This window comes from Anomalospiza imberbis, chromosome 3 (genome assembly GCF_031753505.1).
Source record: "Anomalospiza imberbis isolate Cuckoo-Finch-1a 21T00152 chromosome 3, ASM3175350v1, whole genome shotgun sequence".
NCBI classification, from domain to species: Eukaryota; Metazoa; Chordata; class Aves; order Passeriformes; family Viduidae; genus Anomalospiza; species Anomalospiza imberbis.
In genome coordinates this window covers 51,634,028-51,651,324 of record NC_089683.1, presented here as the reverse complement: position 1 = coordinate 51,651,324, position 17,297 = coordinate 51,634,028, and the positions used below count along the sequence as shown (strand labels likewise).

General features: G+C 37.5%; 1 protein-coding gene across 1 annotated transcript in view; it reads right to left on the bottom strand.

Annotated features, from left to right (window-relative positions):
- Positions 1 to 5,432: 5,432 nt before the first annotated feature.
- The window catches only part of CLVS2 (clavesin 2), a 51,259-nt gene continuing 39,394 nt past the window's right edge, over positions 5,433 to 17,297 (bottom strand). The window contains exons 3-5 of the mRNA XM_068184377.1: positions 16,166 to 16,276; positions 13,454 to 13,674; positions 5,433 to 8,637 (exon numbers count right to left, since the gene is read on the bottom strand). Of these exons, the coding sequence (XP_068040478.1) occupies positions 8,550 to 8,637; positions 13,454 to 13,674; positions 16,166 to 16,276 (420 nt within the window). The 3' untranslated portion in view covers positions 5,433 to 8,549. The remainder of the gene's footprint in view (positions 8,638 to 13,453; positions 13,675 to 16,165; positions 16,277 to 17,297) is intronic.

Below are 17,297 nucleotides of genomic sequence, written 5' to 3'. Positions count from 1 at the left end.
CATTACAGATGAAGCCTAGAGGCAGGAGAGCAGGAATTATCTTGGGGGGGAAACAAGCTTTTCTTGTGTTGCATCTCTACGTGATCTTCACCTGTGAGATAAAAGAGACTTCCAAGTGACAGTTCAAAATGGTATTGTAAATGTGAAATATGTTAACCCTCTAAAACTTATTGATGGGTCAAAAGAGACAATCAGTGTTACCAGACTTTCATGCTGACATACCACTCAGTATTTTTCTTTCAATACCTTGGTAAAAAAAATGCAGTTCATCCAGTTAAAGTATGTCTTCCATATATGTTTTAGCTCAAGGAAGCCAGACAAACACTCCCATGTACAAACACAAAAATATATATGTATTTTAATTTTCATTTGGTCATATTTTATTTAACAGAATGTCATTCTTCCTCATAACCAATGATGATTAAAGTAGTAGCACTCTCCAAAGCAGCCCATTGATCACAGAGAACTGATGATATTTAAATATACAATATAAAGAGTGATGTTTCACAAAGTTGCTTTATCTTCAGACTTTAGGCTAGAACACAACAGACCAAAATTAACCATTTCACTAGGTCCAAGAATAAAATTCAAACTGACAACAAGTTGTGAAAAGAGAATAGTTATTGAAATTTTACAGAGAAAGAACTTGATTAATAAACTTGTCCTGGCTTTACAAATCTCAGACCCCCTGAGTCCTAACAATACTAAACTGAGAAAAATAAATTTTATCCTGAGGATACAAGCATTGTTTGTAAATTACTCCTGTAATTTAATTTTGAATTTTGATATGGTGCTATAATATTTTCCATAAGGTCCAAAGTAGATTGTTGTATGCAAAAGGAACATAATTCAGTAGTTACTGCTATGCAAGTACTACAGATCACAAGAGCCTTAAGGCACAGATTGCCAATCTGCAGTTTTAGATGTCACCATGACTAGTTGTTAATAATTATTCTAATAACAGAGCTGTATTAATAGATTATGTGAGTGCCTTTGTATTTGCATTAAGTGCAGAATCAACAGAGTTACCATGATTTGTGCACAGCCTTCACTGGGAAACAAGTACTTCCATAATATGTAGTTGATTAAAATTTGGGGCAGTAGTTCCTATGTGAAGAGTGACAACTAACAGTCAGGGAAGGTAACATCTTAAATTACAAGAGTTGTTTCATCTACACTTATAGCCAGACTCTTCCGCTTTGTATTCCTTTATGATGTGGTTGGCCTTGGTATCATTTTCCATCTCACCCTGTTAACCAGAGATTTATAGAAGGGACATATTTAAAATACTGGTCCTCAAGATCTACTCTGCAGATTATCAATGTGCTCAGGTTTTTTTTTTTTTACAGTTTTCTTCAGTTATTCATAGAATAAAGTACACACAGAAGACAGGATGATGTTGAGCACAAGAGAGTAAGAGAAGGGATGAAAAGCTGGGAATGTTTTGCAGAACACATTTCATACAGCAATCCATAGGGTGAAAGAGATAGAGAAGCAAATTATTTAAAAGAGCCATTATTCTCAAGTTGAACACTAGCAAAGTGCAAAACAATTTTTCTTAATAGTGTCAAGTAATCTAAATGTGCCCCTCTGAATATATTGACAGCTTTAGAATGACATTTTCTACTATTTAATTCCTTCTACCATTGCTGCATCAAAGATGCACATGAACCTCAGGGACAACCATACTTACAGGAAAGTGATTATACACTAAGTGTCATCAAGGATACAATGCAACCATACCCTGGAAGTCTTTAAGTTATCATAATCTTGGGCATTGCTTGTAACAATCACCAATTTAATATTCTTAGGCAGTTAAGTGTAATGCTTAAAGTTGTCGGTTTCCTTTAAATCATCTCTGCTCAGAGTGACTAATGGTTGCAATTAACACCACCAGCAACACTGTTTAAAGACACAGGACACAGATCACCAGCTACAGCTCGAAAGCTGCATAATTAGCACAAGACACCGAGGTTGGCAGGGGAGATTCCCACACCACTTCCACTCACAGCATTCCACAAAGTAGGTGCTGATACTGATGTCAGGGCAAGGCAGGCAGTAACTCGAGCAAGGGCTGAACTCTCCCATAAAATTTTCTCTGCAGCAGGGTTTTGCAGAATATATCCCTCCCTTCTCTTCCTACGGACAGGTTGGGGGGCTCTACCCTTCCAGTTCCTGCATGCTACATGATACCCACATCCTGGGAGCTACTGTGGAAACAGCAGCAGCAGAGGCACTTCAGGTTTAGCATATGCATCAGGTTTAAATATATCGAAACTGAGTTTGTGTGGGAAAGTGAGAAACATGTTATCTCTCCTTCCTGATGACAGATGCGTCATGGGGTTTTTAAGTCCTCTCTAATATTACTGAGCAGGTGAAAGCCTCCCTCATAATTAAAATGGTTAACCAGTTCACTCCAAATCCCTAAGTTGCTTCCTCCCTAGGCCTGCTACCTTTCCTTACAGCCATAAGGGTCCTTTCATTCTCTCCTTCCACAACTTCTTCACCCAGGTAGCATTTCTCATATTCCTGGGAACCATCTACAGGTGAGGCTCTGCTGTCATGTTCTGACCCCTTAAATCATGTTCATAAGCTCAGCTACAGTACCTGCCATTTTACATGGCAACTAATTTTCTAAAGATTTGGGAAACTCCATCGTGTCCATGCATGGTAGACCATGTGAAAAATGGAAACTCTGCTCATAATGTAGAGGTGGGGGGACTCAGGCTACTGATGAATTTCTTGGAAGTGTTAATGCAAATTCTATCACATCATTTTTGCCATTCATACAGCTTTCCACTGCAAGCTTGCTTCTTTCTGTTTTGATTTTTTAATTATTGTGTTTTATCATCTTCTATTATCTCTCCCCTTGATTTTTTCTACTCTTAAATTTTTATTAACCAAGGGACCTGATTTGAGATGCCTGCCTTTAGGCACTGCTGTTTGTTGCTGATGATGCGACAGCCTCTTTAGGGAATCACAGCCGCATTTCCATATCAAATAAAAATCCTAATTAACTCCCGCCATTTGTCTACTGCAAATTGACAGATATGTCAATTCTCTGGAAGCTAATTCTCTGGAAAAGGAAGCTTTGTCATACCTTTATTTGAGAGGACTTACTGTGAGCCACTGGTTCCGAGAGAACAGATCTGGCTGACCACAGTCTCTGCAGACAAAATATTTTGGCCACAATTTAACAAAACGTGTACCATAAGGAATTATCAGCATCTTCCTTTGGAAGTCTCTCTATTTCAACTGTTTGCAGTGCTTCCTCCCCCCCAGCTTTGGATTTCACAGCAATAGCTGATCAATTCAGATTTTGAACTCACTGCAGAAATTTTTTGCTTCTCTATTTTTAAATTCATATCATGCAAGTGTTAACACGTCTTTTATCAATCAAAGCAGTTTACACACACAAAACACCAGAGAAGGAGTGACAAAAGAGTGGGAACTTCTCACCCATGTTTCAACTTCACTACTGCCCAGCACTGCATAAATTGTTATTTTTTAACAAAAAAACTACTTTGCAAATTGTGCAATCCAACAGGGGTCAGTGTCGTTTTGTGCCAGCAGACGCTTATGAAGGAAACAAATTAAGATCCCAAAAGCTGATAGGAAAAAAATTCCAACACAACTGAAAGCTGAAATGCAGACTGAAGGGAATGTCCAAGTCAATCTGCTAAATACAGACTTTTGACACAGGGTCATTCAAAGTTACAAGGAAATACAGGACATGGGATTCTATCTACCTGGCTTGCACTTTCATTTGAGGTCACCTAAGCATGCCTCTAAACAAAATGTTGAAGTTCCTTGTATAGTTAATGGAAGATACATATCTTGGTTTGTCCCTGACAGAATCCATTATGGGGCAAATTTCCTTTTGGGGGAGTCTTTGGATTAAACTACTTTTTTTCCCAACAATCAGACAGGGAAGAAAGGCATTTCATTTGAGGGACATACACCCTTTTTGCCATTTCCTCAGCAGAAATGGTTAAATGTACGCTCAGATTTAACTCCACAGGAAAGGAGATCACCCCTGGTTTGCAAAGGTCTCGTGGTAAAATGTTCTAAAGAAAGTAGACATGAGTGAATCAACAATAAGACTTTCTTACACAAAATAGACACATTATTTTTTCTCCTGCTACAATCAGAGTGATCAAAGTATCATCTTTTCCATATAGAAAAATGTCTTCCATTGACATATGTCTCAAACTCACTGTGTCCCTGTTTTACTACCTGAGAAATGGGATAACTGTTATTTTCTCAATTTCATAGAGTGTTTTGAAGTTTGTGGACAAAAGAACTATTCTCAGCACCAGAAGTACACACTCACAGGCCACTTGCAAAATACCTTTCTTTAGAGGGACCTGATCCAGCTAGCCATGTGATTAAGTGTTTTTTTCAGTACAATCCTTTGAGACCTTTGCTGTTGTCTTTCACATTGATAATTATCTTCCAAATTTTTCTTGGAACACAACACTGCTAATAGCTCAGCAGGACATTCCCCAGACACAATTCAAGATTATAAAATCCAAACTCCCCTGAAAATCCCATTTTAATATTCTAAATAAAATCCTGAAGCCTGATTGATTTTGGGTTTTTCTCTCTTGCATGCTCTTTCAAACATGACTTTATCAAAAAACTTGACAAATACATACATTGATAATCATAACAGAAACACTATCATAACAGGGGTATGACCAAAGCTTATTGCAAAGTGTTTTCCAAGTAATGCTAAATGGTAGTTCTTATGATGCTTGACAAACTTTAATTTCCCAAACAGAACAGGAAAATAATAAAAGGCATGAACAAAATACTGTCAGGTTACAATTTTGTCAGGTAATGTGCTTAGGCTTGGCTTTGACTGTGATTAAATAATACAAAGAGCATTCCATGCAAGGTACTGAGCTAAAACATTTGAGAGAGACATTAAAATGAATTTGCTCCTCCACATATCAGTGACCTCTTGAGGTCCCTTTTACTCCTCTTTTCTTTAATTCTGTTTTCAGTTTGTGACTAGGCATAGCATGTTTGTAGAGTGCAAAACATCTTAAATATGCTATACAGTAAATTTACATTTTTGTAAAGACATCTCGAACTATTTTACAACTAATAACTATTGGGAGGGAGTCTGTGTATTTGTTGGAGCTTAGTGGGTCTGATTACCTGTCGCTATAAAACCAAGAGTCTACTGACATCTCTTATTACAAGGAGGCTTTGGTCATGGAAGTTTACATAATTTTTCCATATATTTTTAAGCATTTGTGTCTTGGAAAAGTCATCACGTAATAGCATATTTTTAGGTCTTATCAAAGGCCCAAAACTATAAATTTTTACACTTTTTTTTTTAATTCTCCTTTTTTTATGTAGTTGGACAGGTATATGCAGTTTCTCCACTAAGTTCCTTATATTGCAGGATATTTTTATATGCATATCAGCATATAAGCATGCATAATTACAACAAGGTTTTATTCTACCCAATACACAAGAAAGGTAAGAAATTAAGAGGAGTTCCTCCCAAGCATGTGCATTCTGTTTTTAGCTCTTCAATTCTGCTATAAAAATTAGACAGCAATTCCTATGATAATAAAGATTGGAAAAATTTTCAGTCCAAATTCATCTAATAAAAATTGAACTACCTATAAAGATTTTTTACAAGAAAGGTGGAACCCCTTTATGTACCCTGATATGTAAAAGAGAAATGCCTTCAAAGAATAGTGAGAGCAGGTAAAGTATATTTATTTCTCTTACCCATTTCCATATTCTTTTTCAATGTCACAACTGCAATTACCACTGTCAGAATTTGATTCAGTGAAATAAAAGCTGCAGCCAAGAAGACCTGTAGCCCAGCTCTTTAAGAGAGAGGATCTTATTGAAAAAGCAATTTTGTTCTTGCTGAAAGATGAGGTCCCAGTTACACAAAATTATAATATATCCTACTTTCACTTTCTGGAAAAATGTATTCATACTCATTACCTTAAAATTGAAATCAGACATCAGAAAATATTACATAAATTACAGTTAAGTGCATAAATAAAGGATTTTCAAACAAAAATATACAAGCTCCAAAACAAATTTTAAGCTTCATACAGTGGAACAGATTTGCCTTTTGTGATTAGACAGGTGGTGTACTCTGAAATCAGCATTCTGCTGTCTTACACCGGTCTGTCCTATGTATCTAAAAGGATCCATGAAGATTTTGATCACCACTGTGTCACAGCTTGTATAAATATGGAGTACTGACTAAATCCTGAAGCCCTTATAAGGAGAAAATTTCTACTGATGCTTTAGTTTTATCTGCTAAGAATTTTTAAATCATAACCATGGTAATACACTATTCTACTAACCAGAAGTGTGGAAATTTATAACATACATTCAAAAATGGCACTTATGCAAATACTGGAGACACATCTCACTTATACAACATGATTTTACAAGGAATGTGAAAAATAGAACTGAATAAAATAGTATATAAGAACTGATCATTTTTTTCAAGTCTCTTAAACCAAAGAAGTAGTATTAGGACACTTTCTACTACTGACAACTTGTAGAACAGACTGCTAAGAAGTTCAGGCTCCATATCTTTGCTCTCTGCATTTCCTAACACACACCATGAAAACAGAATTAGGAAAGCAGAAAGGCAATGAGTTGTTCAGACAAGTTCCTGCAAGGTGATGGCATATTAGGGCATACACTATTTATCAGTGCTGCTAATGACCCGTGAAGTAGGAAAGCTTTATCTGTGTGTTGCCTGGGCTAATCAAGGGTGATGCTGGAAGAGTCAGGTTCGTCTCAGCCCTGAGAAACGCTGAAGCTGCCACCACAGGAGTTACAGCTAAACTCGAGACGACAGACTTTCAAGTCTTCACTCTCTGCTCTTAACCCATCTCAGCCTACCAAATCTTACAGCTGTAATCATCCTGGATGAGAAGAGGTGACCTACAACCAGTAACTTGGAAACTTCACCGATCACTGGAGTGATGGAAGAAATGTTTTGAACTCTAGCACTTGGGAGGCAGGGTTGCTGTGAACTATCAACTCCAGTGTGGTCAGTGTTTTCTTAACTAATCCCTGCACTGCCTGAACATGCTCCCATAATACTTCTAATTATTCAGATGTCTTGCTGGGCACCCTGTGTGTCCTCCCACTCTGACTGTCGATTTAAGTCCTAATAAGAAATTACATTCTCGCCTCAGTACACCACAGGCTGCACACACATCAGCCAGCACACGGAGATGACACAGCCCCATGCCTAGTGAAACCTGTTGCCCTTTTGAGGTAAAATGTATTTCTCTATTATGGCACATGTTCAGTATATACAGTTACACTACAACCAAAACAAAGGTGTCCTAAACTATAGGCTGTTTGACTAAAACTTATTCCTATTAATCTTTGCTTGGAGTGGGATGCTGTTGATCTATGGAAAGTTTTACTATCTTAATAATGACAGTGTCTCAATATACAATCTATAATATATCTAAGTACATTGAATAGGTATGATTTCTGTATAAACCTTCAATGAAATATACTTATCTAACAAAGTCACCTTGTATGCTTGTCAGAGATTGGTAAAAATATATATATATGTATCCAGTCTCCCAGTGCACAGGATTCAGTGACTAACCTCTGCTGCCAGGCTTTACTTTCAGATACTGGTTATTCCACTGTAGTTAGAGGACTAATGTCTCACTCCAAGGGAGAACAGAGTTCTGGAAAAATTCTTGATGTGCACCCAAAATGCAAGAGAAGTAACTCCAATGTGTCCCACATTACATGACCCAGATTATGGTACCAAGCCAGGTTACTTGTGGAAATGAAAAGTTAGGGAAGAAACCTCAGAGACCCATACAGCTAAATGACAAAGCTATCCAAGAGTTGGTTGCAGTTCACCTGTGATCTTTCTCACAATGCACATCGTTTATGCTAAATAACAATCCTAGACCCCAGTGTTATTTGAGAAACCAATTCCCACAGTTAGAAAACACTGCACTGATTACAGCATCTCCCAAATACTTGTATTCCATCTTTATCTTAGCACACTACGTGATCATTGCAGAAAAAAATCCAGTAGTCAATGTACTTGTTGGCTTCCCATGGGAAGGACAACACTTAATTTGCTTTGATATTTTTCTTTGTTCAGTATGTTTCTCTCTGTGTACGTGCGTGTGTGCATGTGAGAACACACACATTTTCTTCTCTTTTTTATGGTGTGCTTCACTCACATATTTAATAGTCACTCATTTCCATAGCACTTGTTTACCATAACTTACAAAGTAAAATTGGAGGATTATATTGTATTTACAAACAAGTTGGCACTTACAGAATAAATTATTGATTCCTTTTCTTTTTTATTTAATTTTCTTTTTTTTCTCCACTTCTTTTTCACCAAAGGGCTTCCAGAATTCAGGCAGAATAGTAACACCTGCTGCCAATATGCTACATTAACATGAGTAAATAGGATTCCAGCTGATACACTCTTTCCCAATGATTTGCTTGTTGCTGAGAGGCAGTGCCTTCCACCTCAGTTCATGTCCAATGCTCAAAAACTGTTAGTCAAGTGAAAGCAAAGGCTGCATGTTTTCTTCCTCATTCTTATCCATGCGTTTCAGCACCCCAGGATCCACAACTGACTGAGACCTGCAGAAGGACAACATGTTTATTTGACATTTCTAGATCAAGACAAATGAGGGTAAACCTCAGCTTTCTTCGGTTTATTTTAATTTCTGTCAAGGTTTAAAAATAAGGGTACAGCATGACCCAAGCATCTGATCATTGCAAATCATCAGGAGATACCTTCCTGGAGGGATAACAGGGCTTTAAAGGGCTCACTGCTGATCTGTAAATATGGGAGCAAAAGGTGGAAAAAAGTGGATCCTCTCTTCAATGCAATCGTGATGCAGGGAGTACCCTCCACACACAAGCGCAAACTAAGCTGTCCTCTGGAGTGACTTAAGCACTGACTGTCTCTCCAGAAGGTTATACAGCAGTGGGCTGGCAAAGAAGGTATAATTCAGCCACCCAGCTGGCTAATCACACACTGCAATTAGCGGGATGTGTTAGCTGGAAGTACAGGTTGCTCCTTTTCTGAATAGCATCTTAATTCAACAGTGCGAGATCCTAAGTCAAACCTAGGAATAGTGCCATGGTTAGCAGGATTTCTGAAGCAGCAGACAAATGTGTCAAACTCCCTTTTCAGCTCAACTGAACAGGGCAGGGCAAATTCAGTGATGATTGTAAAATTTCTCTAGATTCTCTGATTCAGCCCAGGAGATTGACATGATACCACTGCCCTGCAACAGCCATATGTGGCAGACAAAGAGGAAAACTGAGTCTCCACCAAAATCAAAATGTTCCATTGAAAACAAAGCCTGTTTTGTTAACCAAAGCCTGGAATGATAAGATGGGGTCTCACATCAGCCATGTCTCAGCTCATCCAAAAACAGCCACTTCTGGGGTACAGTAAATGCAACCCTGGTTAGACATTAACTTTAGTGAGAAAAATCTCACGCAGGAAATGCCTACTTCTCTTTCCTTCTGTAAAGAAGATTTGAGATGACTAAAGAGCATGTGTACATCTCTACAATGCAGGCATTTATTTTTGATCAGTGGAAGCACACTGTGCCTGCAGCATTGCTACAGATTTACCCATTTAGAGGTCTACAGTGCAGAGAAAAACCTTTACAAATTCTAACCTTTCCTAAGATAAGCATATGGAGTCAATCCGCCCCTCTTATAAACTGGCATCATCCAATGAAACCAATGAATGAGGCTGATGAGGTCCTTCTCAAAAAAATCTAAAGAAAACTTACAAAAACACAAGAAAAAAACATCTGACTTAAAGCCTAGGTGAAAACTTTGGACACAAGGATATTTTCTAATAATATTTATTCCATTCTCATACTAATATTAAAATCAAGAAAATTAGCTTTAAAAATATGATCATCTCTCTTGTGATAAGCATAAGTTAAACTTTTTAAATTATGAGTGTACAATAATACTTATCCTAAACACTAGTCAGTTCCTCAGGCAGAAAACTAAACCACTGAATTAAAAATTCTTTTTTAAAATCTTCACAAGGTACCGTGCCAATGCAAAGCTGATTGAAAATTTGCTGGTGGAAAGCTGCACTCATGGAAAATCCAGTTCATCATAAAAATTGCTGTGGAAGCAAATTAACTTCAAAGGTTTGCCAACTGGATGTAAGTGCGTTTTAGCACTTTTCCTCGAGTTTTTTCATTGAGCCTTTTCCTCGGCTGCCAATGACTGAGCAGACAGGGTTTCCAGTTCTCATCTGGGGAAAACTGAATGGGAGCTGGAATGGCTGCAAACCTGGCCTCCAGTTCCCAGTGAGGAAGCTTTGACCAAAAATTCCCAGGGCCTCCAAAACCCCCAATGCCAAGGCAGGTGTGAAAATCAAACTGCACAAATCCTGTTCTATGGTTTGTAAGCTCAGATGCCCAAATGCCTTAAAGAAGAAGGAGAAATAGTTTGCACTCCATTTTAAACAGAAATTTATTGTCATGCTTCATCCCATTCAGCAGCAATTCACAAATGAAGGTATGTGAAAGGAAAAACATTTGTTTAAGTCTATAGCTCCTTCTCTTTTGCCTACATCTCCCAGATAAATTTACAGACATTACTGAATACATGCTGAAAAAACACAGTGAGACAGAGTTATACGACTGAGTTATACCACAGAGTCCCATTGCAGAAGTGAGGAACCAAACCACACCTCTGCAAAGTTTATCAACACAGACACCTGCCCTGCTGGGTTAGGTGAGAGGAGGATGCAGGTCTCTAGCTGGGTGCCTCAGGATGATAGCCATGGGTGAGCACAGCCACAGGCCAAACCTGACTGCTGAGACAGCTGCAATGTTGCCAGATTACACAAACAAGTTCTCCCCAGAGGTCTGTGCTAAAGATGGCATTAATTCCTCCTTATCTCCATCATCCTCCCCCGAACCAACCTTCCTTTCCAGGTGAGGTCAATCAATTCACCAAAAATTCAAAGAGATCTGGAGGAATGTCAGTGGGTCACATTGGGGGCAAAAAGAATTGGGGGGTAAGAAAGGAATGAATTCTCAGTAGCAGTTTGGTTTTAAAAAGACATTCTTTCAGCAAGTAAACTAATTTTAAAATGGCAAGCCAAGTTAAACAAGATAATTGTTGGAGAGCTGCTAGATGCTTGTGAAATTTGTTCTAAGCTAAGCACTTTTCATCACCTTAGTCATGGGGTTTTATATGTTAAAAATCTTATGCACTAACACGTCATAGAGACTGTGTGTTGAAACTGAGAGAAATAACCCATCAGTTGCTGAATACAAGTTAAGTTTAATTTTAATGAAATAGAGTTTATCTGTTTTATCATAACTTTTCTATTAGTGTTTTAACAGAGTCTGTGCACTTAGTACATTGAAGTCTTGGGATTTTCTGTCAGTCTTAGTACTAGCACAGTAAGTCTACTTAGTATTTTTTATGTCCAGAAGCAGGGAACAAGGATTCCAGCAGATGCTGGAGGCATGCTAACTGAGAAGGAATGCATTGAAGGTGAAGAAATTTTAGCATAATATAAATTTTACTATTATATAGGTACAGATTTTAACATGTTTATTTTCTGTACTAAGTCTCCTACTCAGTTAGCTCACCCAGACTGAAAGAATATCAATTTGAAGCTTATACTGAAATGTAATACTGTATGAAAAGAGTTTTCAAGAACAAGTTAAATGAGAATAAAAATTATTTGAGAAATAATTAAGAATCTGGTCAACTCACTGCTTTTCCACTAAATAATATGCTTGCCCAGCACAATCTGAAAAACTCTGCTCCAAACAGGCTGCTCCAAGCAGGCTGCTCCTGCTTATCACAGGCCTTCTCATATTTTATTTTGTTGCACTCTTGGATGAAGTTATTTACTCTCACAACATCATTTTACAGCAGAAATACTTCTGCATTTCAGGTCATTAATTCCATGTTTGTGTCTAAGACAGCTTCTCTATTATCTCATAATTCTTGTATTATGTGCAAATCATATATAAGTGTATTGCTCACCTTTCCCCTCCCCTGGCTCTTTGTCCCATTTTCTCCACTAACTGTGTTAGTTACACAATTCTAGCTTTATATATCTGGGCATTGGGGATTTTGGAGGCTCTGGGAATTTATGGCCAAATCTCCCTCACTGGGAATTTGAGACCAGGTTTGCAGCCATTCCAGCAGCCCTCTCGTATAGTTTCAGAACCTTTTTTAACTTCTTATCCTAGCTCATTCTTATCCAGTTTCTTGCTATTTCCTACTTTCAATAAAGTGAAGGTTTTTTCAACACAAAATCCTTAAACTTTATTGGGTTTTTTTCTTTTTTTTTTCCTATAGCAATTTTTTGTTTTCTTCTCTGTTTCCACAAAAATATCTCCCTTTTAAACCACACTGTCCTTTCCAGTCTAGGCAATATTTTCCAGCCAATATCATCTTCCTGGCTGAGAAATCTGAAAATATTTTATGCTGTTTGATCTGTTGCCAGAGTTTTTTTTTCCCTTCTGCATCACATGCTGTCTCCTGAAACTGGGTTTTCAGCCTAGCATATCCTAACTTAATTTTAATGACTTTATATATTGGTTTCTGCCTTGTTTGTTCTTTTCTGATCCATTGCTAGGCCTGTCCCTTATAAGCTGCACTCTGACTTTTGCTGCCCTTTCTGCTGCCCTTTCTGCTACCTTTTCTATCACAGTTGCAATCTTTACCCTTTTCTCTCCTACTGCCCTGGCAAGCTTGGATCAGATTCACCCCTTCCAAGTTAATGACCTCACTGCTTCCATAGCTACTGGAGAAGTAACTAATCTCTTCCTATACTTTATTTTGAATGGTAAAATGCAGCAAGCAATTATACTGTACCTTCTCAAAATAAGAATATCAGAATGCCAGAATGTTTACCAGACTTGAGTATAACAACTGGCACTGATTTTGGTCCTGGTTCTCCTCATATTTTCTCAGGCATGCAGTCACTGTGACTGATGGTTCAGATGCTGTAAATATGCTGGTACCTATAGGCTGGTGGATACCAGGCAGTGGGCTATGAGATAGAGGAAGATAAGAGCTAACATCACCAGCCAGAAAGATAATTGGCCCAAATTTACCCTCTGCACAGAGGCTCACTCCAGCTAGCACTGTTTCTCTAATAAGTACTGTAGGCTGAGGTGAGATAGCAGCTTATTCCAAAGACAGTGCTGTGTACACAACCGATATGGCGCCACAGAAATAATCAGCTGCACTGAGTTCATAACTCACATGTGTAATAATCACAGCATGGTCTCTCATCAACACTGATCTTTTTAAGAAAGGGGGAAAAAAAACAATTGTCTTCCTATATCATAGACTGAACTACCTACAGCTTCATAAAGGAGGAAGAAGGCAAATGTTAATCTTATGGCAATACAAGAAGACACCAGTGCCTTTAACTCACCTTTTCATGGATTTGGGAGAGAGGTCCTTTTCTATATCCTTCGCAGGAGTGTTGTAGGAGTCCGCATTGCATTCACTGTCATCATCATATTCATGGTCAAGCAGTGTTCTCGCCCACGTCCCCATGTCATAGGGGGGCAACATTCCTCCAAACTCTGAAGGCAGGATCTCAGGGTGTATGAGCTGATGCAGGCTGTTGAGGTTGTTACCATGTAGGAATATCTGTATGTATGCATGCAGGTGAAAACACAGGGGTATCACCAAAAAACATCAAAGCCCAAATGACATCATCGTTATTAGGAGGATATTGTACAATTTAAACATTCTGGTTTGTTGGGCTAACAGAGGAAAGCACACATCACCTCTGCCTTAAACATGGTCATACTATGTACATAAATCTCCAAAGTGATTAAAGCATAAATAACTTAAAATGTGTGCAGGGAAAGGGACTTAGGGAGGGTAAGCACTGGTGTCTGGTAGCTAGAGGGACAGAATATTAGATAGACAAACTGCCTTGTTAATCTCTTGTCAATTGCTCTCCCTAATTCTGTGAATTAAGTGAAGAAATTAAGATTATAACAAGTAAATAAAAATAATATTCACCATATACAACAAGGAATATATATTGACTTTCAGCATGCAGCCATGAGTTCTATAAATAAGATAAATTGTGCAGTGTAATGATAACAGTGCTAGAAATATTTTCTTGCTTATTCTAGTTATACTAGTAACTGCCATTTATACTTGACAATACATGAAGTAAGTAATAACAGTAAAATAATCCCTGTGACAACACTGAGGGAATAGCTGATGGACTATTTGATATTTTCCATCAATGTTTTGGTAGACTGATATTCATATATATTTTACACATATATATCTGTACATTAGTATGGCATGATACGAATACTTGTATTTATATTTATGTTTAACTTTAGTGTTTCTCCTCAGAGATCTTTCATGTTCCACTTCACCTTGCAGGGACTCCTCTGGGCAGCTGTACCCTTAGTATGATTTATAAGAGTTAAATTCAAAAGGCAGAAAGACAAAGACTAAATATATGCTTGTCTTTTATTGCTTACTTCAGACCACCTTCCAGTCAGCTGTGGACCCAGGAAAGCTAGTATGACCGTGCAAAACCAGTGATTTTCTTCCATCTCAGAAAGGAATTTATCCTTTGTGAAAGAACATTTATTAATGGTGAAAGTTATTTGATTTATGGTGCCTTTACAGCTAAGTGTTTCACTTCTTAGCAGTTGTTTTTATATATGCCTAGTACTGCATTTATCAGAATAAAACTATCACTTACATATCTACATGACAAATTAAAAAAATACATAATAATTCAGGATAAAAGCAACAGATAAATAATAAGCCTGATAAAAATATCTAAAGAAAATTATCTTGGGTTTGAGGGGGTTTTTTTCCTCAATCATTTGTCCTGCATCTAATATTTTTTTTAAAGCTGATTTTAAATTTTATGTGCTGGTCATAACTTTCACAATTTGACACTAAGTTTAGAACTGTAAATCAATATTTAACCACCTGACTTCTTTTTATGGGTATTTGGTATTGACAAAAAACAGTTGCAAAAAGTCAGCATTTCTGAAAATATAAGCCAGGTGTCTAAATAAAAATTTAGATGTTAACTGATAAGCCTCCATGTTCAGCTGCCTTGTCACTTATTTTTAATGCTGTAACCCTCCCATGAGCTGCACTTCACTCCCTAGTTATGCATATGCAGCACTTGGGTTGAAAAGGCCTCAGACATATCTGGCACTACAATGTTCTTTGCGGAAGCAGCAGTCAACAGAGTGCAACTGAATCCTGCAAAATGGGGCTTCATTTGCATATTTATAACAGATATTACATAAAAGGCTTTGTGATCTAGAGTTCAAAATCTGTAAATTCCAGAGGCCTCTCAAGCATAATCTGTCAGTAAAAAACAGCTCAACACCAAGGATCATTGTGGCCTTGCAGAGTGTGTTTGAGGAGAAAAAATACAGAGCTGCTTACAGAGCTCATTCCATTAAAAAAAAAATCATCATGTTCTTTGTAGTGCCGTTGTACATGATGTTGATTGTGTTTTCCTGGATGACAAATTTCCTGTTACAGAAATAATATCATTCTATATGCTGTCACCACCAAGCTCTAATTTAATTGCACTGATGCAAATGGTACAAATTCAGCAACATCTCAGAGGCTGCTCATGCTTATGCACCAATGCATGCACACAAATTCCTTTTTATTGGTTTTCATTCAAATTAGTATTTGCGAACTAATACTACTAGATGCCAGCTGGGTATTTTAGCTCATGCTAATGTCAAGGAAAGCACACTAGGAAAGGACTTTATAGCCACTAACTCTGTTTTTAAAAGAAAGACACAAATAATTTTAACAGAAATTAAACAGAACTGAATTGAATACAATCTTAATAGAAACTGTAATGTTGGCAGTATTTTTTTATATAACTCCCAGGAGCAAGCATACGCTTACATTTTAAAATACATTTAAATGCACTGCTTGACTGTGTCCTTAAAGGATAATGTTGTATAAGTTTCTAAAACAGTTGAAGGTACCCTTTACAACACAGATATATTTAAACATTTTCCACCAACAGCAAGCTGATATCTCATGTTAATCTACTTTATTAGAGTATGATGCATCTGCTGATGATAATTGCCAGGAAATGGACAATTAAAAAGAAGAATACCCTTTTTCGTGTCTTCTCCTTTAGAAAGGGCCGGATAACTGTGTAGAGGGCATGGATATACCACGGCTGATTGACGAAATGTATTCCTCCAAACCGAGCTGGAAAGCTGTCCTGTGCGTCACAAAACAAATACATACAATTTGAGCCGATTCTTAACGTGTAGCACATGCATCTAAGCATCTAATACCTTTTTTTTTTTTTTCTGAATGTCTTCATCTTAATAACAAACCTTTAACTAGAAGAAAGATTATTCAAAACTGCATCCTGTCAGTTGAGTTCCAACCTTTCACACCAAGGAGCAACGCACCTTGGACAGAGTCAGCGTGGAGGAAATGTGCTGAGATAGCTTTGCTATTCGAATAAAGACACAGCATTTCTAACCTCCAGAAATGCTTTAAACATTTATGATTTGACCATAATCCATCTATGCAATGTATTTTTCTCTTTTCCACTTCTATGGATTGTATTAATTTTTAATATTAGCAATATCAACTCTTCCAATGTCATTGAAGTGCACGAAAAATGTCCCTCGTCACCACCTTAAAAAGAAAGTATAAATCTAAACTACTATTCAAAATGTATCCAATATTATCCATATTTCATAAAACTGAGACTGCATTAAACATTATGCACAAAGTGTTATGCAATATCCAAGACAGTAATTCTTGTCACATAGTCAGAGGCCTTCTGGGAACTTAAATGTAAGGATAGCATATCTGTATTGAAGCAATGGCTTTACTTGCTGAAAATCACAAAGAGCAGAAAACTCACTAGGAGAAGATTCTGATATGCATTTTCAATTTCTAAGTTAAGAGAATATGCCAGAGGGTTTGGCAGTTTCAGGAGGGCAGCTACTCTGTCCTGGAATACAATTTTCAAATTGGTTGTATTGTCCTCATTTTGTCTTTGCCTGGTTGATCATATGCACAAACAATGCAATAAGCCAGCTCCTATGTTTCCTAGAATTGCACCACTGAGGAAGGAGGAAAGAGGTGTAAGCAGGTGTAGCTGATGCATGCCCCCTTTGTTTTCATGGCTTATGTCAGAACCTTCTCAGTGAGGAACCTTCTCCCAGTTATACAGACTTCCTAAATTAATGGCTTTCATTTGAAGCTTAATTCAACACGTGACA